The 21,149-nt window shown below is 39.1% G+C and overlaps 1 protein-coding gene across 9 annotated transcripts in view; it reads left to right on the top strand.

The window, feature by feature from the left end:
• The window catches only part of SRPK2 (SRSF protein kinase 2), a 228,543-nt gene that overhangs the window by 164,227 nt on the left and 43,167 nt on the right, over positions 1-21,149 (top strand). Inside the window, exon 1 of one of the 9 annotated variants that reach the window (XM_087861170.1) lies at positions 460-4,661. The exons of the other annotated variants lie outside the window; for them this stretch is intronic. Coding sequence (XP_087717296.1) covers positions 4,535-4,661 — 127 coding nt within the window. The 5' untranslated portion in view covers positions 460-4,534. Of the gene's footprint in view, positions 1-459; positions 4,662-21,149 lie in introns of those variants that run through there. 9 annotated transcript variants of the gene reach the window in all.

The raw sequence follows: 21,149 nt of genomic DNA, 5'->3' as shown, positions 1-21,149 counted from the left end.
CAGCGAGAGAGGGAACACAAGCAGGGGGAGTGGGAGAGGAAGAAGCAGGCTCATAGCAGAGGAGCCTGATGTGGGGCTCGATCCCAGATCGCCGGGATCACGCCCTGAGCCAAAGGCAGACGCTTAACCGCTGTGCCACCCAGGTGCCCCTGGACATCATTTTTTTTAAAAGGACTCTGTGAATTTTGAATCTGCTTGCCATTTCTTCTTTGTTTAGGATGTTATTTGGCTATTAAAGAACTCAGAGCCATGGGGCACCTGGGTGGCACAGCGGTTGAGCGTCTGCCTTCGGCTCAGGGCGTGATCCCGGCATTATGGGATCGAGCCCCACATCAGGCTCCTCCGCTATGAGCCTGCTTCTTCCTCTCCCACTCTCCCTGCTTGTGTTCCCTCTCTCGCTGGCTGTCTCTATCTCTGTCGAATAAATAAATAAAATCTTTAAAAAAAAAAAAACTCAGAGCCAAATGTGCAGCCCTCCTGTTAACAAGTGAGCAAGAATTTCCAGCATTGCATTCTGTGTCCTAACTTCACTGCAGCATTATTCTATTTTATTTTTTTTTCTGGGCTATTTTTTCTTTGCCCCAATTTCCTTCTAATTTTGTATCTTTTATTGTGGTTTTATGAACTGCCTCAATTCCTTATTGGAAAGAAGTGGATTTGGCACTATTAACAGGAACAGGGAAATCACAGTTGGTCTGGGGAAATTTTGAGTTTGACTTTATTCATTTAGTTTAAAGAAACTGGTGTAGATAACAAAAAGACAGCTAGAAATAGGAACCTGGGGCTCAGAAGAGCAGCTAGCAAATGGTGTTGTAAAGAATTTAACACTGCCCAGGGGCGCCTGGGTGCCTCTGTTGGTTAAGTGTCCAAGTCTTGATTTAACTCCATGGAAAGAGGACTCCTGGATGCTCTGCATTTGGGACCCTTCTCGATCCTGCCCCTACATCTCTTCCCTTGATTGCCTGTAATCTGTGGCCCTTATGTTTGTAGTAAAATGTGCTCATGAGAATAGCGGCCTTTGGGGAGTTCTGTGAGTTCTTCTTACAGATGATCAGCTGTCGAAGCTGAGCTTGTGTGTGGATCTGCGCACTTGAGTTGGTGTCCGCGGTGAGGTCTTTGGGGTGCCTCAGCTCTGCAGTTCTCTGAGAAGTGGAGGTGTTCTTGTGGACCATTCCCAGACGTTACACAGGCACTACAGATTTGTTAGGAAAACAAATCCTGTCAGAGGTGTTAAGTGAATAAAGATGCAGAAGGCTGTTCACTGACAGGCCTTCGGGAGATCCAGTGGAATACAGGAGGAGAAAGAACAAGTTGAGAGGAACAGAGCAGTCAGGGAGGTCGGAGAGCAGCCAGAGATTGGGGTTCAGCTTGACATGGAGCAGATTGAGGAACTGAGCAGACAGCAGCTCTGTTAGTTTTAATCAAAAAATCCTGTATGTATTCAGTTGTGTAACCGGAATTTTCCATTTTTGGGGGTAGAAGGGTCTTAATTGCCTTGTAAATGTCCGTGGTTCCTGTCAGTCCCCGGCGTCGTTGGCCCTTTTTTGGGTCTGCACATCCTCAGAGGTGGGTGGCACGGCATCTGGGCCAGAGCCACCACGTGCTGTCTGCCGTGGGCTTCCTCCCTGCTCTTCGCTGCCCCGGGTGCTGACGGTACCCGCTGAAAGATTGCTTTTGGCCACGCTGCCGGGGCTGTCCCCGCTGTGCTTGGTGCCAGAGCCCAGCCCAAATGCCTCCTCTGCCTCTGCTTCGTCCAGCAGGGGTCTGCACAGCGGTGCCTGCGCCGCCTCACTCCACACCTTCCTTCTTTGGCCAAAACTGAAACACTCTGGCTCTTTGGGGCTGTCTACCAGTTCTCTCGGTGGGCCCCAAGCATGTTTGATTGTTATTTGGGACCTAAATTAGGATTTTAAAAACATTTACAAACAGAACCTAGTAATGAGACAAGTTTTAAAATAATTTTTCTCTTTTTTCAAATTTATTTTTACTAAGATATAATCGACATATGACATTTTGTAAGTGTAGATGTACATTGTGTCATTAAGGTGTTGATTTGAGGCATTGATGTATTGTACTATGATTGCCACCTTAGTGCTAGATAACACTTCTGTCATGTCCCATAATTATTTCCTTTTTGTAGTGGGAACGATTACAGTCTCGTCTCTTAGCAACTTCGAAGTTTACAATAGAGTTGCCTGTATTTTTTTATTTCTCTCTTGAGGCTATTATAAAAAAGAACTGTATTCTTAAGAGTTCTTATCCAGATCCCTCTCCTTCTTAGCACTGATATTCTGGATCGTAGAATGCATTGGGTAGAATGATTTTCGTACTTATCTGTACTGGATCCTGTTTCAACGTAGAATTGAAGATTGAAATGAAGTAAAGGAGTTTTAGATTTTGTTGAAGTTTTTTTTCTTCTTTTTTCTACTTTGTATTGACTAGCAGTACTTGAAAACTTGCTGTTTTTTTTTCCCCTCATGCCGTTTTCTGTATTGATTACAATAGCTCCCTCACCCCAGTCCACTACAGTGATGTTCCAGTACCGCCCTGAATGCCTGAAGCTGCACGTAGTAGCAAAGCCCAGAGATACAGGTTTCTTCCTATACATACATGCTTGTGATGAAGTTTAAGTTATAAATAGGCACAGTGAAGAGATTAACAACAATAATAAAATAGAACAATTATAATAATATACTGTAGTAAAAGTTATGTGGTCTCTCTCTCTCTCAGAATGTCTTACTGTTCTGTACTCACCCTTCTTGTTTTTGTGGTGATGTGAGATGACAAAACGCCTCGGTGGCTCAGTCGGTTAAGCGTCTGCCTTCAGCTCCGGTCATGATCCCGGGGTCCTGGCGTCGAGCCCCGTGTCAGGCTCCCTGCTCAGTGGGAGTCTGCTTCTCCCTCTCCTTCTCCCCCTGCTTGTGCTGTCTCTGTCAAATAAATAAATAAAATCTCTTTTAAACAAATGCCTGCTAGATGAGATTAAGTGAGGGAAGTGATGTAGACATTGTGACCTCGTGTTAGGCTATTGTTGACCTTCTGGTGATACGCCAGGAGGAGGATCACCTGCTTCCAGAATGCAGCTGACCATGCCAACTGAAACTACGGGAAACGGGGGAATACTTACATAAAACTAGCCACTCTAAAGGCTACAGTTCATTGGTTTTCAGTATATTTACGGATTGGGCAACTATTAGCACTAATTCCAGAACATTTTCATCACCCCAAAAAAGAAAAATGTTCATTAGCAGTCAGTCCTCATCCCATTTCTTCCTAGTCCTTGGCAACCACTAATCTGCTTTCTTTCTCTATGAATTTGCTTATTCTGGACATTTCATGTAAATAGAGTCCTACGGTATGTAGTCTTTTTTAGCTGGCGTACTTAGCATCTTTTTAACTTTGATCCATGTTGTAGCATGTGTTATTACCTTATACCTTTTTATACTGTAATATTCTGTGGTTGAGATATATTACATTTTGTTTGTCTATCAGTTGATTTACATTTGGTTTCTAATTTTTTTGACTATTAATATGCTACTCTGTGTGTGTGTGTGTGTATTTGTATATGAGTGTTTAAGGGGGCCTGTTTTCATTTTCTTGGGTATGCCTAGGAGTGGAATTGTTTTTGGGTCATATTGTAACTCCATGTAAAGTATCTTGAGGAATTGCCAGACTCTTTTTCTGAAGAAGCTACTCATCACTGTGTATTCCCACCAGCAGTGTATGACGTTTACAGGTTTTCCATATCCTTGCCAATACTTATTCTTTCTTAGCCATGCTGGTGGTACTGAAGTAGAATCTCATTGTGATTTTGATACTGATTTTTTAAAAAGATTTTACTTTTAAGTAATCTCTACACCCATCATGGGGCTCAAACTCATAACCCTGAGATCAAGAGTCTCAGGTTTTTCTAACTGAGCCATCCGGGTGCCCCTGATTTTTATTTTCTGAAGGACTATTGAATTTTGGAGATAGTAGTCTTGGAGAGGTTGAGGTCACATCTTTCTTGCAGAATAGGGAGGTTTTACATAGCTGTTGTGGCGAGCAGAATAGTGACTGGTTACTATTGGCAGCCTTATGCCAACTTTTAATTTCGCTTATGATTTTATGGATCAGGAATTTAGAAAGGGCAAAACTAGTATGGTTTGCCTCTGCCTCATGATGTCTGTGGCTTCAGCTGAGACATCTCAAAGGCTTGAAGTAACTCGATGGGCTGGGGACTAGAATCATCTGGAAGCTTACTTACTCATGTATCTGGCTGCTGGGACAGAGGATTGGAAGACTGGAACTGCCAACTGGAACACCTCCATGTGGCTTGGCTTCCTCACAGCATGGCAGCCTCAGAGTAGTCAGATTTCTTACCTGGTGACTCAGAGTTCCAAAAGCAGACATCCACCTTTCAAAGTGAGAGCTGTGTTGCCTTTTACAACCTAGCCTCAGAAATCACGCAGGCACTCGTGCTGCATTCTTTTGGCTAGGAGCATTTTGGAAGCCAGTCAGATCCACAAGGAAGACAAGTAGAGTGCGTTTCTTGATGATACAACTTCGGGGTTCTAGAAGAGCAAGTGGTTTGGAAGATTGTCTTGTGTCCTTTTTTGGAGAAGATGATTTGTTGGAAGAAGGTCACAAGAACTTAATGAAAGAACATTGCAGCCTTCCATGTATGTTTAGCTAGATTTATTTTTTGGCGTAATCATTTAACTACTTTTCTTAGAGCATAAATTCATTTAATACTCTTTTTGTTTGGCATAGACTATAAGTCCTAAGCCTGAAGCCCACTAACTGTATCTAAGTTGCTGTGTCGAGTGCCTCATATAGGAGCATGCACAAGTTGGTACATGAGTTAGGCTTTCTCGTGATGATTAAACTAGGAAGCATTCATTGCTTTTGGATTATAAAACTAGATAGGGTTTGAGATTGAGGCTCAAAAGTAAGTTCTGTTTTCCATATATATGTTGAAGACCTTTTACTTCCTGCATTTGTAGTGCTTTGAATCTAAGAACTATGTTCTTTTCCCCATTTTTAAAATTTCTTGAGAATAATTGAGAATTTGGATTATTCACAATGTATATATTCTTCATTTTTTGTGAGATATAACATCTGCTTGGGAAGACGCCTACAGTCGTGTGGTGGAGTCCGACCTTGCCGTGCGCTTTGGTATCTCCTTGCTCTCTTATGGTCAGGAGGAGACAAAAATAACAGTGGGCCTTGACTTCTTGAAGGAGTGTAATCTTTCAGTTACGTATTGATAATCTGACTGCATATAATTATGGGCTTTGGTTTCAAATAGCCAGGGAACTGCTTTCAGCGTACTTTTGCTTGAAAAGTTTCTTAGTTACTGAAAGAAATCTCAGTATTTTTTCCTGTCTTCCGATTTCTGAATTCTGCTTTTACCCCAATAAGACTTTCTCATTCCAAAAGCAATTGTTTCCCCAGTTCATATTTTAATGTATTATATTTGAACTTATCCAGAACATAATTAAGAACCAAGAAATGAGCCCAGAATCTTTGAGTACATCTGAATAATGTCCAAGTTCTTGTACTAAAGCTCATGTTTACTAAAAGGGGAGAAAATGCCCTTTCAGAATTTCAAATAGTATCTATTTACTCTTCCTTTGCCCACAAAGCAAGTAAGGGAAGGCTAAGAACAAGACATAAGATATAAAAGCTAGAAAAATCATAAAATTCCGATAAACACTGCAGCCTTAATCTGCTTGATGTAGTAATGAAATTTTTAGGCAGAAAGACCACATGTCTTATCAGAGGAAAATCAGATTGTGATCAGACTTTTGTACATCAGCGTTGTAGACCAAAAGACAATAGCGTAATGCATCTGACATACTGAAGGAAAGAAATTCTGAGCCAAGTATTTTGTATCCAGTCACATTGACCTTCAGTTATAAAGGTCCCACGTAAATTGTTAGGTACGTGCAAGTCTTGAGGGAGTATTTTTCTCTGAGAAAACTGTTTTAAAAAAAGAAAGAACTGTAAACAACCAAAATTAATGCAGAGGGATAGACATAAAGACTGATTTCATTAAATGACAAAATTATACCCGAAAAATTACTCCTCTATCAGTCCTCTAGAGTATTTATCTTACAGCATACTATTAAGTAGGTGTATTAACTAGACACTCAAAAGGACTTTAAAGAATGAGTGTTTACTTTCTGTCGACTGTATTTTTCAATTTAAGGGTAAATTTTGTAACAACATATTTAATAGAGCGATGATTTAGATTCTCCTATTAAAGATAGTGAAGAGATAAATGTCTGTGTCTGGAGCTGTGTATGTAAGAAACAGTAGAAAGTACTGGTCATGGATACGGGATGTGTCTGTGAACTCTCTTTAGCTGTGAATTCTGAGATTTGTGGGTTATTGGTGTGTACAATATATTTTTAGTGAAATTGCACCCTTGTTATATGTGTATGTGTGAGAAAAAAAGTTTGTGACCCAAATTACAAAGTGAATCTCTGTACTTGGTCTCTTGGAAACATCCATTAACCATTTATAATCTGATGTTAACTCCTGTGCATTTTAAGGACTTCCTACCTCCAAGGTGCATTTATAGAATACTGTGTCTAAACCATTCTTGCTGGATTAAGAAATGATTCTGGAGTGTTCCAGACTACAGACTGTAGAGATTTAGGCTTTGAGAGTTGGCCACGCCCCACCGTGGGATTTGCATGTCCACTGTGGGCTCTGTCATTCCTTTTTTTTTTTTTTTTTTTTTTTAAGATTTTATTTTTAAGTAATCAATACACCCAGCGTGGGGCTTGAACTCACAACCTCACAAGCCAGTCAGATGCCCCTTGAGGGTCTTTTCTAGCAAAGTGGAAATGTCAACATCACTATATTTTAGAAAAATTTTGCTGTAGCTACAAAATCATAGCACTAAAGTGACAAGAAACCTAGTTATTGATCATAAAAGCAGATGAAATCCTTACTCTATTTGATTTTTGTCTAGAATCACATTCCAGCTTTGTAAATATATGGAGCTATTAGTGGACTTTAACCCTTAAATGTTTATAATCCCATGATGGCTGTGTTCAGGATCTTATAAATATTATCACAGCTCAATTTCCTTCTTACCAATTTGTCTTAAGTACTGTACCTTTTAATTTTGTAGTATAAAAAGTATAATTTTTCCACCACACAATTCTCTTAGTGGTATTTTTATATGATATTACTTGGGATACATTTGAATTATTAGTTTACTAGTTCCCCATCTGGTCATAAGAGAAATAAAGGGAAATCTTCTAAGGATACACTGTATTACTAAATTTTGTTCACAATATTAATAATGAAAGTCTGAACTTGAACAATTCTCAAGGCTCTTCATAGTCTGATCCCAACGTGCTTTTCTTGTTTTCTTCTTAGCAGCAAACAGAAGTATTTATTTTATTGTGAACATGCCTTCCTGCTGTTGTAATTTTCCTCTTGCTATCTCTTTTTCTTTCTGGGCCTTCCTCTCTTTTTCTGTTATAGTGTAATATTAACTCAGAATTTAACGTTAGCCCACATCTTAAACTGGTAAAGCCTTTTTAGTTTCTCCTTCACACCAAGGAGCAGAGAATCAACCTCCCTCCCATCTGTGTCTCTTGTGTTCTCTGCTTTCTCTCTCATGTATTTATTAGTTTGCCTGCTGTGATCCAGGTACTATGCGTTAGGGATACTGTCTTTCTCCTTGTAGTGTTTAAAATCTCCTGGGAAAGGGACACTTGGCTGTCTCATTTGGTGGAGTGTGCAACTCTTAATCTTAGGGTTTTGAATTAAGCCCTATGCTGGGTGTAGAGATTACTTAAAAAAATAGAATCTTTAAAATAAAATCTCCTGGGAAAGACAAATGAGAAAATGAATAATTAAAATATTCTTCTTTGTAACAGAGCATACTGAGACATTATAGAGGTACGTAAGTACAGGACAGGAGCTTTTCCTCAGCCGGGAAGATCAGGAAATGTTTCCAAGAAGAGGGCCTTGTTTGAGCTTATCCTGAATGATAAGTAGCTGTTAATTGTATCCTAACACTTTACATTCTTGAGACATTTTACACGTAAAGTACATAGAATATAATAGGCAAATAGATGAAGAAATTATAGAAAAAAGTCACATTAAGGCTAATACATGAAGATTTATAAATAGATATCTGTACAATTTAACAGTGTTGTAGATTTTCCTCTGGGTTTCTTAGTCATCAAAGCAAGGAAGGAAATGCAGTGGTTGTGAGACTGACAGTTTTCATAAGATGAAAACAAACTAGTCACTCTAAACAAGAGTGCTTTTTCATGGTGCTAAAGATAAATCTATCATGAACCAAGGCATTTGTGAGATTTTATTCTTCCTGCAAGCTGATAAGTTAGCCAGCCAGTTTCATAGATGCTTGCAGAAGACGTGAGACTCCTGAGTCAGAAACAGAGGGTTTTATTACTCACAGCACGACAAGCAGCGTGTGCTCGTGTCCATACTGGTTCCTACCCTCCGTCCCACGAGGGCCATGTGGAGGAAAGCCCAGGTGGGCGCTCCACACGCTGTGCCTGTGTATCAAAGCCAAGGACCTTCAAGCTTAGGAATCTAATCTTTATGGGTATGCAACCAAACCTGCCCAACCTTTGTTACTGGGGGGAGATACTTATACTGCACAGCAAACCAGTGTGCCCCCTTCTCCAGTGGGAGACAGTATGTCTATATTCCAACGCCATTCACCTTGGAAACCTTTGAAAGATAGTCTGCAACAAAGGCTACCAATGTCTGTATTCAAAAGCTGTGCAGAAATTTGGTTGGTTTGGGACCAGGTTCTCTCATGAGATTATAGTCAAGCTGGGGCTGCAGTGACCTGTAGGCTTGACTTGCCCAAAAAATCTGCTTCCCTGATCATTTTGGTGGTTGTTGGCAGGTCTCAGTGCCTCACTGCTGTTGACTGGAGGCTTCGGTTACTTGCCACATGTGCGTCTGTACAGGGCTGCTCACAACAAGGCAACTAGCTCAGCAGAGAGCAGGGAGAGCCCCAGGATGGAAGCCACAGTTTTTATGACATGATGATAAGCCACACTCTCATCTCTTGGGGAATGACATTAAACTTTAATTTTGAAAATCTGGATTCTTTTATAAGTATATTTTAATGTTTGGATAAACCATTGATAAAAAGATGAGTTTCTTTAATCAATGTGATACATCATAAAAGAAAGTATAAAAAGCATATGATCTTTCAGTAGATGCAAAAAAAGCATTTGCAAAGTATAAAATTCATTCATGATAAAAACCCCTAACAAACTAGGTTTACAGGGAACATACCTCAACATAATAAAGGCCATATATGAAAAACACACGGCAAATATCACACTCAATGGGGAAAAATTGAGAGCTTTTCCCCTAAAGTCAGGAACAGGACAACAAAGTCCACTCTCACCACTTTTTCTTCTTTTTTTAAGATTTTATTTATTTAGAGGCACCTGGACGGCTCAGTTGGCTAAGTGTCTGACTTCAGCTTGGGTTGTGATCCCAGGGTCCTAGGATCGAGCCCCGCATTGGGCTCCCTGCTTAGTGGGGAGCCTGCTTCTCCCTCTCTCGCTCTACCTGCCTGTGCTCGCTCTCTGTCAAATAAATTTTTTTTTAAAAAAGGTTTTATTTATTTGACAGAGCACGTTTGTGAGTCATTGGTGGGGAATGGAGCGCAGAGAGTGAGGGAAAGAATCTCAAGCAGACTCCACGCTGAGCATGGAACCCTTCGTGGGACTCAGCCTCCTGACCCCAAGATCACGACCTGAGCCAAAGCCAGGAGTCAGATGCTCAACCAGCTGAGCCACCCAGGCAACCCCACTCTCACCACTTTTATTCATTCTGGAAGTCCTAGCCACAGCAGTCAGACAACAAAAAGAAATAAAAGGCATCCAGACGAGTAAGGAAGAAGTAAAACTTTCACTGTTTGCAGATGACGTGATATGATAGATAACCCAAAGGATTCCATCAAAAAACTGCTAGAACTGATAAGTTCAGTGAAGCTGCAGGATACAAAATCAGTGTGCGGGCAGTCTGTTGCATTTGTATTCACCCGTAATGAAACAGGGAAAGAGAAATTAAGAAAACAATCCCATTTATGATTGCACCCAAAATTATAAAATACCTAGGAGTAACCTTAACCAAACAGGTGAAAGGCCTGGACACTGAAAACTACAAAACATTGATGAAAGAAATTGAACACGACACAAAGAAATGGAATGACGGTGCATGCTCATGGATGGAAAGAAAATTATTGTTAAAATGTCTATACTACCCAAAGCTATCTACAGATTAATGCAGGCCCTATCAAAATCACAGAACGAGAACAAACAATTGTAAAATTTGTATGGAACCACAAAAGATCCTGAATAGCCAAAGCAAACTTTAAAAAGAGAAACAGGTGGAGGCATCACAATTCTAGATTTCAAGTTACATTACAAAGCTTTGTAGTGATCAAAACAGTATGGTACTAGAACAAAAACAGACACACAGATCAAGGGAACAGGATAGAAAACCCAGGAATAAACCCACAATTACATGGTCAGTTTTCAACAAAGCAGGAAACAAGATGCAATTGGCAAAAGTCTCCAAAAAATGGTGTTGGGAAAACTGGACAGCTACATGCAGAAGAATAAAACTGGACCACTTTCTTATACTATACACAAAAATAAATTCAAAATGGACTAGAAACCTACATGTGAAAACTGAAACCATAAAAATCCTACAAGAAGGCACAGGCAGTAATTTCTCTGACATTGGCCATAGCAACAGTTTTCTAGATATGCCTCCTGAGGCAAGGGAAATAAAAACAAAAATAAACTACTGAGACTACATCAAAATAAAAAGCTTCTGCACAGTAAAGGAAACAAAACTAAAAGGCAGCCTACGGAATGGGAGAAGATATCTGCAAATGACATATCTGATGAAGGGTTAGTATCCAAAATATATAAAAAACTGATAGAACTCAACATCCAAAAAACAAATAATCCAACTCAAAGTGGGCAGAAGACATGAACAGACATTTCTCCCAAAAAAGACCTCCAAATCGCCAACATGAAAGGTGCTCAGCATCACTCATCATCAGGGCGATGCAAGTCAAAACTACGATGAAATATCACCTCAGACTAGTATAACATTAGTCCGAATGGCTAAAATCAACAACCAAGAAACGTGTTGAAGATGCAGAGAATAAAGGAACCCTCTTGCACCGTTGGTGGGAATGCAAGCCGGAGCAGCCACTGTGGAAAACCGTCTATAGTTTCCCCCAAAAGTTAAAAATAGTACTACCCTACAATCCAGTAATTGGACTACTGCATATTTACCCAAAGAATTCTAAAACATTAATTCAAATGGATACATGCACCCCTGTGTTTACTACAGTTTTACTTACCATAGACAAAATATGGAAGTAGGCCACATGTTCATCATTAGATAAATTTACAAAGAAAATGTGTGTACACACACATACACAATGGAATATTAGCCATAAAAAAGAAAGGAAATCTTGCCATTTGCACCCATGGGGATAGAGCTAGAGAGTATAATACAAAGCAGAATAAGTCAGCCAGAGAAAGACAAATATCATACGATTTCACTTACATGTGGAATTAAGACACAAATGGGCGAAGGAAAAAGAGACAAACCAAGAAAGAGACTTTTTAAAAAAAATATTTATTTATTAGAGGGAGAGTGTGAGTGGGAAGAGGGGCAGAAGAAGAGGGAGAGAGGATCTCAAGCAGACTCTGCGCTGAGCGGAGTCCGACAGGGGACTTGATCCCACCGCCCTGAGATCACGACTCAAGCTGAAACCAAGCATTGGATGCCCAACCGACTGAGCCACCCAGGTGCCCCCAGAGTCTTAACTATAGAGACCAAACTGATGGTTACCAGAATGGGGGGGGGGGTTAAATAGGTGATGGGGATTAAAGAGCACACTTACCATGATGAGCACTGAGTAACGTATGAAATTGTCAAATCACTGTACTGTGCACCTGAAGCTAATATAACTGTATGTTAACTATACTGGGATTAAAAATCAAAAAACGGTAAGTTTCTTTTGGACGTTTGACAGCTCTAGATCATTATATCTGGGGTATCACAAACCTTTTACTAATTGGGCTCTGTTAGTGAATTAGATTACACTTTGGGCCTGTTTTACCGTCTTAAATAGCTATAGACAATACCCTGAACCCTAGTCTGCTGACTCAGTAATCCGTCACTAGTCACAGTGGATTTGGAGAATGGCAGAACAACAGTGAACACTTCTGTGGCACTGAGTACGTGCCCAGGACAGTTCTGAGTGGATGACTGTAGGGCGAATACCCAGAGAAATAGAGTAGTTTGCTCAGCGTTACATAGCTAGTAAATGCCAGTGCGATTCAGATCGGCTTCCTTTTTAAAGCACAAATCTGAATAAGTTAATTCATAGTTAGGCAATAGTTTAAAATTATTTGTTGGACTTTATATTAACATTTTGTATGTTCAAGGTCTCTGAATCTGTGGATTCTACTTATATCTCTGTGGCTCTACTGCAGAAATTGTTTCTGCGTTTTATCATATATTCTCAAGTAATTTTTGTTATTTCTTTGGGTCATAGATAAATACTCTTTTGGAGCACTTTCCTTTGCTCTGAGTTTCCCTGTAGAGCTCTCTCCCATTTGTTAGTGTTGCAGAGAATATTTGGCATAATAACAGATTAATTTATAGTCAAGAGGGTTTTTTTTTTAAATTTTTTAAAAGATTTTACTTATTTGAGAGAGAGAAATAGTGACAGAGATAGCGAAAGAGAGCACGAGCAGGGGAGGAGAGGGAGAAGCAGGCTCCCCACTGAGCAAGGAGGCCGATGCGGGACTCGATCCCAGGACCCTGAGATCATGACCTGAGCCGAAGGCAGACGCTTAACCGACTGAGCCACCCAAGCACCCTTCAAGAAGGTTTTTTTTTTTTTTTAAAGATTTTATTTATTTATTCGACAGAGATAGAGACAGCCAGTGAGAGAGGGAACACAAGCAGGGGGAGTGGGAGAGAAAGAAGCAGGCTCATAGCAGAGGAGCCTGATGTGGGGCTTGATCCCATAACGCCGGGATCACGCCCTGAGCGGAAGGCAGACGCTTAACCGCTGTGCCACCCAGGCGCCCCTCAAGAAGGTTTTTTAAAAAAAGATTTTATCTATCTATCTATCTATCTATCTATCTATCTATCTATCTATCTGAGAGAGCGCGCGCGCGCGCATGCACGTGCAAGCAAGCAGGAGGCAGAGCGGTGGGGAGAGGGAAAGAATCCCAAGCTGACTCTGTTCTGAGCAGTAGGCTGACTCGGAGCTCGATCTCATGACCCTGAGATCACGACCTGAGCCAGAACCAAGAGTGGGGCCCTTAACTGACTGAGCCCCCTAGCGCCCCTATATTGAAGAGTTTTTAAATAACAATGATTTCTCTGCTTACCTGCTTTGGAATCTCCCTCAGTCTGAAGGGAGTTTGTTAGTTGTGTCAGAGGCTTTCTTATTGCCGCCTTTTGTTTTGTTTTGTTTCGATGGCTACTAGGGCTATTTTTTAATACCCTTACTTGTGCTGCCTTTGAATGTGTAGTGTTATTGATGTTTCTCCTGGGGTACATGTGATTTATTTTTTGTTTTTAATTTAAATTCAATTAATTAACAGTGTATTATTTGTTTCAGGGGTACAGGTCTGTGATTCATCAGTCTTATATAATACCCAGTGCTCATCACAACACATACCCTCCTCCATGTCCACCACCCAGTTACCCCATCACCCCACCCCCTTTGCCTCTGGCAACCCTCAGTTTGTTTCCTAAGATTAAGAGTCTCTTATGGTTTATCTCCCTCTTTGGTTTCATCTTGTTTCACTTTTTCCTCTCTTTCCCTAAGATGCCCTGCCTTGTTTTTTAAATTCCACTTATTAGTGAGATCATATGATAATTGTCTTTCTCTGATGGGTTCATAATACCCATCCACGTCATTGCAAATGGCAAGATTTCTTTTTTTTTGATGGCTGTGTAATATTGCATTGCATATATATACCACATCTTCTTTGTCCATTCATTTGTTCGTGAACATTGGGCTCCTTCCATAGTTTGGCTGTTGTGGATGTTGCTGCTATAAACATTGGGGTGCAGGTGCCCCTTCGAATCACTACATTTGTATCTTTGGGGTAAATACCCAGTAGTGCAATTGCTGGGCCGTAGGGTAACTCTGTTTTCAACTTTTTGGGGAACCTCCGTACCATTTTCCAGAGTGGCTGCACCAGCTTGCACTCCCACCAGTGTAGGAGAGCTCCCCTTTCTCCGCATCCTCGCCAACATCTGTTGTTTCCTGACTTATTTTAACCATCCTGACAGGTGTGAGGTGGTATCGCATTGTGGTTCTGATTTGTATTTCCCTGATGCCAATTGATGTGGAGCACTTTTTCATGTGTCTGTTGGCCATTTGGGTGTCTTCTTTGCGGAAATGTCTGTTTGTGTCTTCTGCCCATTTCTTGATTGGATTATTTGTTCTTTGGATGTTGAGTTTGATAAGTTCTTTATAGATTTTGGATACTAGCCCTTTATCTGATATGTCATTTTTGCAAATATCTTCTCCCATTCTGTTGGTTGTCTTTTGGTTTTGTTAACTGTTTCCTTGTCTGTGTAAAAGGTTTTTATCTGATGAAGTCCCAATAGTTCATTTTTGCCTTTGTTTCCCTTGCCTTTGGAGAGGCATCTAGCAAGAAGTTGCTGTGGCCGAGGTCGAAGAGGTTGCTGCCTGTGTTCTCCTCTAGGATTTTGATGGATTCCTGTCTCACATTTAGGTCTTTCATCCGTTTTGAGTCTATTTTTGTGTGTGGTGTAAGGAAATGGTCCAGTTTCATTCTTCTGCATGTTTGTGTCCAGTTTTCCCAACACCATTTGCTGAAGAGACTTTTTTCCATTGGATAGTTTTTCCTGCTTTGCTGAAGATTAGTTGACCATAGAGTTGAGGGTCCATTTCTGGCTTTTCTGCTCTGTTCCATTGATCTATGCATCTGTTTTTGTGCCAGAACCATACTGTCTTGATGATTAGAGCTTTGTAATAGAGCTTGAAGTCCGGAATTGTGACGCCACCAGCTTTGGTTTTCTTTTTCAGCATCCGTTTAGCTATTTGGGGTCTTTTCTGGTTCCATACAAAGTTTAGGATTATTGATGGTATTTTGATAGGGATTGCATTGAATTTGTAGGTTGCTCTAGGCAACATGGACATTTTGACAGTATTTGTTCTTCCAGTCCATGAGCATGGAACGTTTTTCCATTTCTTTTTGTCTTCCTCAGTTTCTTTCATGAGTATTCTGTAGTTTTCTGAGTACAGAGCCTTTGCTTCTTTGGTTAGGTGTATTCCTAGGTATCATATGGTTTTGGGTGGGGTACATGTGATTTAAATTATACTTTAAATTAATGAAGAAAATAGTATTTTCTTAGATTTCAGTATTCTTATTTGATGTTGCCTGTAAGCCATAATGTCACAACTGAGAGATGTGGCTACGAAATTTTAGGAAGCTTATGTGGGATAAAATTTTAAAGCAATACTTTATTTTCATATTTAGTTCATAACCAAAATTATGGTTGCTAAATACTTGTAAAATCTTGTTCATAAAAGCCGATTACAATAGATTCTTATGACTCATTGACAAACCATTTCTAACTCAGGCATATTATCGATACCTTATACTGAGAAAATAGATACCATTTAAAATGGCAGTTTTTATTTTATTTCAGAGTTTTTTCTCTCTGTTTATTCACAGTGCCATGCACTTAATTCATATTAGAATCCCAGATGGAAAGAAAGGGGTACATATTTTAGCTGATGGGTGAATAGTCAGACATGGTATTGCAGACAGAGCACAGTGTTTAGAGTCTGGCACATCTGGATTCTAATTCTGACTCTACTGCTTCCTTCCCAGGTGGCAGCTGACTGATGGTAGAGCCTCACTAGCCACTCACTGATACACACACACACACACACACACACACACACACACACACGTTCAGTAGGAAAGATAGTAAGTATCATCATAAACACAAGGAATCTAGAATGAGCCTTTAGTAGGCTTTTTTATTTTGCTTTCCCTCTTATCTATTTCTCAGAGGTCGTTTTAGAAAAAGTAGGGTCCCACCTGTGTACTATCTGGTCACGTCACTGAACCTCCTCTGTGGGCCAGTGGTTGAAGCTGGTCTTTACCTACTCTGGGCTTGCCTCTAGACAGCCCCTCTCCCCAGCACACATTTGGGATGCGTAAGAGACTGGTTAAAAATGACATGCTTTTTATTATGGAAATTATCAAACATACAGAAGTGTTGAAGGAATAGTATAGGGAATTCCTGCATTTCCTTTATGGAGGAGAGTGTTACCATTTTAGCATTGTTGAAGAGTTGCTGACATTTTCTCTTACTTGCTTTATTGTATACATTTATCATTTTTTTCTTTTGCTGAATTACTGGAAAGGAAGTTACAAAAATCATGACATTTTACTCCAAAAAATCTTCAGACTTATCTAAGAATAAGCATTCTCATTATATAGCCATAATGTCATTGTTATAACTAAGAAAATTAATAATTCTGTAATATCATCTAAAATCCATATCTTATTTAAGTTTACCTAATTGTTTCAAGAAATGTCTTTTACACCTATTTTTTTTTCTTCCTCTCAAGTCTGGGTCGTAATCAGATTTACCCATTACATTATGTGTTTTTTGATCCTTTTAATCTTGGAATGAGTCCCTTCTTCTTTCAGTTCCCCAGCAACTTCAAGTCTGATGCTGTCTCGTAGGTTTTTCACAGATGCTCTTCTGTTCCTGCTTTGTTCAGAATTTTGATCAGCAATGCATGTTGAATATTAGGAGATTTTTTTTTCCTGTTTAGTGAGCTAATCCTATGGTTCCTAAGTTTTCATTTCTAGAATAAAAGCCACTTGGTCATAGAGTATTATCCTTTTTTATGTTTAATTAGATTTGATGAAATTCTGTTTGGAATTTTTGTATCTACTTCATGGGGAAATTGGTCTGTAGCTTTCTTTTAATGTCTTTGCCAGGCTTTGGAATCAAAGTAATGCTGGCTTCGTAGAATGAGATTGGGAGTATTTCCTCCTTTTCAGTTTTCAGGAAGTATGTAGAATTGTTAGTATTTTTCCTGTAAATGTTTGAGATTATTCACCAATTCATTTTTTATGGGAAGGTTTTTAACTACAAATTGATTTTTTTTTTTTTAGAAACTGGTATAGAGTTATTTAGGTATGTATAGTGTGTATGTATGTGTTGTGTTTTTCATGGTATTTGTCCATTTCGTCTATGTTTTCATATTTATAGGTATAAAATTGTAATATTCTCTATTATCCTTTAATAGCTATAAAATATGTAGTGATATCACCTCACTCATGTTGGTAACTTGTGTTTTCTTTCTGTTTTCTCTGGTCAGTTTATTATTTTCATTTTCTCAAAGAACCAGCTTTTGGTCTTACTGATTTCTCTCTATTTTTATGCTTATTTCACTGATTACAGCTCTTAACGTTTATTCTCTTCTTTCTTTTGCTTACTTGAAGTTACCTTTGTTCTTTTTCTGTTTTTGTAAGCTGGAAACTGAGCTTATTGATTTGAGATCTTTTTTCTGATACAGGCATTTTGTGCTCTAAATTTTCCTCTTAAGGTTTAATGTTTTAGCAACATTTCTCAGATTCTGATGTTAGGTTTTCATTTTCACTTAGTGTAAAATTCTTTGTAATTTCCTTTTCATTTCTTCTTTATCCCATGGGTTATTTTGAAGTGTGTTCGTTTCCCAACTTTGTGGTATTTTGTTACTCATTTTTAACTGAATTCTATTGTGGTCTGAGAACATGCTTTATATTTCTTGAATCTTTTAATATCTGTTGAAACTTGTTTTATGCCCAGTATATGGTTTCTGTTGGTACATGTTCCGTGTACTTGGAAATAATATTCGCTGTTGATTAGAGTGTTCTATAAATGTCAGTTATATCAAGTTGCTTGGTGGTGTATTCACATCTTCCATATCCTTAACTGCTTTTCTGTCAGCTTGCTCTATTTATCTGTGCTCCCAGGTGTGTCTGTATTATAGTTCTGTGAATAAATTGCTTTTTGCCACGCCTTCCTTTTTTAAGACTGTGTGTGTTGGAGGTGGTTCTCATGTTTTTCTTTAGACCTTCAGTAGCCTTCACTGGTTGTGGAGACAAACCTCCCCAGCAGAAGACTGAGAAACTAGTGTTGATACAAAAAAAATGAATACTTAATAGTATCTTTATTAGCAAATAAAGACTTTGCTGAAAATCTTTACAGTTTTGTATGATAGAGTTCTGAATTTTTGATTGCCTCAAATTGATCCTATTTTTGGCTCCGCAAGGAGAAGAGTTATCTTTATCTTTGGCCAACAATTCTAGAATAGCTAAGAAAGGTGGTTTTGGAATTGTCTTCTTTGGAGCCTTGATAGTTTGAGTAGAGCTTTAGTTACAGTTTCTTTAGTGTGCTGGAGGGGCAGGAGTTGCCGAAGATACCATTGAGTGAGCTCAAGTACTTAACAATCAGGTTTTAGTCTCTAGTATTTGTAATCCAAACTAATATTTATTTTTTAATGATCAAAGGTAAACTCCTAAGTGATAAGTGCATGGTTTTTATATTAAGTAATACAAATAGTGAAGTGCAAAAGTGTCAGCTAAACTCCTAAGTCATGGTAGTTCTCAAGTGCTTGAACCTTTCTGGTACTCTGCCTGATGCCATGAGCAGGGTCTGTGGGGAGCACTGTTGATAAATTCCTGTGCTGCCTGTTGGTAAAGGAGCAAAAGGAGATGTCCTCATCTGGTCTGTGACTGTTCTCAAGAGTCCTTGCGTGCTAGACAGTGTTGTAAGCCATGGAGTGTCTGTTGCTAGCGGTCACTGTGGTGCACACTGTGAGCTGATCTCAGGGAATTGGAGAATTAATTGGCACGGTTACTGGAGTGTCCATTTTCTCTAATTCTGTGGGTGTTGGGCAGGTTGGTGCGGTCTGCTATGGGAAGTCGTTGTTCGACCTTCTGGCAGCATGAATATCATTTACCCTTTTATGGGAAGAGGTTGAAAAGTAGTCAGAAGAGACTTGTTTTCTATGGAGATCTGGGAATTAGGGTAGGAGAATATATGGAGTATAGGTTTGAAATTATGTCATATTTTCAAAATAAAAGGATAACTGTTCAGTACTTTTAATTGTTTTTATATTTGTATTAAAAATTTCTTCTCTGCCCCCTCTTGTTTTAGTTGGCCTGCCTTTAGGTATAGTATTATTATTATTATTATTATTATTATTTTATTATTATTATTTTTTTTTAGTCCTCTGCTAGGTACATCTTAGCTCATCTGTGGCCTCCTGAGGTAACTGGACTAAACTAGTAATTTCTTTTGTTCAACTTTCCAAGTCCTATTGAGAAAAGGAGTGGCCGTGCTTACGCTGTGATTATATTGGAAACAGCGCTCTTCTGTTTTTGCTCACATACGCACTCTGGCTGTTGGAGAATCCGTAATGATACAGATTTTTAAATTTAAAAACTTTAAAGTTGGGAATACTATGCAATTAAGTAGTAAATGGCTTTTAATTAAGCTATCGAGTGTTCCCCCAATATTAAGACCAGGAAATAGTCCCGCAGTTGTTAAAAACAAAATACATTTCTTCCTGGTGGACAGGGCAGGGACTTTGGAGTCAGACCCAGTTTCCAGCCCTGAACCTATTACTTACTGTCTCTGAGACTTGTGCCCACTTCAGCAGTGTAGATAGAAATCACACCATCTGGTTTGTGGGGTGGTCGTCAGAAGTGACATAGACACCAGTATTTCCTAAATACTTTGTATTGTGAAATGTGACTTGTTTTTTTTGTTTGTTTTTGAAGGAATCATTTCATGAGCAAATATGTCTGGGATTTGCAGCATGCTCTCTTTTCTTTAAGGTCCCACTGTGTGTTAAGAAATCGCTTTGCTTTTTGAACTTCCCATTTCCCAAACGGACTTCTCCTCCCTTCTTCTCCCCACCCCCACCGTGGAACACCTGCAGCATATTATAGTTTACTTTCCTTTCGTGGAATATGGTTTTGAAAATAAAGGGCCTAGCACAGTGTCCTTGTACTTGGAAAATTATAGGTTTTTTCCTCCTCCTTTCCAGTGTTAATTTTAATAGTTCAAAAACTGTATTGTAAACTCAGAGCCCACTTCAGTTTTAGTTTAGTTTAACCTTCTAAGTAAGCAATAAGCAATTTTTTTCTTCCACTTTTATTGCGATGTATTTAATAATACAGCACTGTATAAGCTTAAGGTGTATAGCATAATGACTTGACATATGTGTGTATTGTGATTACTACAGTGAGTTTAGTCACCACCTATCCATCCATTTAGTAATTTGCTATATTCTTAATTTATTATCTTTTAGTTCATATCTTTTATCCAGAATATTGTTAAAGACTTTGATATTAAAATCTGAGAAATGCTGATGTGGTGGTAGTAGAGTAAGAGTCTAAGAAACTCAGTATCTGGTCAAATTCCTGCTTCACTAATTCAGTTGAGTAACAGTTTAAATATTCATAAATATTCGTAGTATTTCCTGAGGTCTATTCCTAGCCCTCTGAAAGATACTGGGATGGGTTAAAAGATGTGGCTTGGATGCTTATGCACCTGCTCTGAGCCTCTGAGCACGAGGTGGGAATGAACTATCCATGTCTTTCTTGAGTGATTTGTAAGAATTCTGTAGTTTTAAAAAATGAGAGATAACATTGCAATAAAAAAGAAGATGTTAAAAGAATAAAAAAGTAGGAAAGCATTATATTTGTTTTAGTAAAAAATTTTAAGATACATAAAAAAGAATAAAAGTAATTTTATACTCAGATATGCTTGTTGCTAACATCTTATCCCCCTAGGTTTTTCCTTGTGTATTTCACAAAAACGGTATCATATTCTACATGCTATTTTGTAGCCTGCTTATTTTATTTACAAACCCAGAGGAAAGGTCTTTTTATGCCAGACATCTATAAAAGCACCCTTACCTTTCCCAAGTATCTGCCTCAAGATGGTGTCCTCTCTCTCTCCAGCCTGTTTCTCAGCAGGGGTGTGAGGTTGGAGGAAGTGTGGGGAGAGGAGCAAGGTCTGTTGGAGGGTGAACTGTTGTA

The sequence above is a fragment of the Ursus americanus genome, chromosome 3, assembly GCF_024610735.1.
Source record: "Ursus americanus isolate L20-20 chromosome 3, mUrsAme1.1.p, whole genome shotgun sequence".
Classification (NCBI taxonomy): Eukaryota; Metazoa; Chordata; class Mammalia; order Carnivora; family Ursidae; genus Ursus; species Ursus americanus.
Note: the sequence above shows the minus strand (reverse complement) of the source record. Positions and strands in the feature narration are given on the sequence as shown.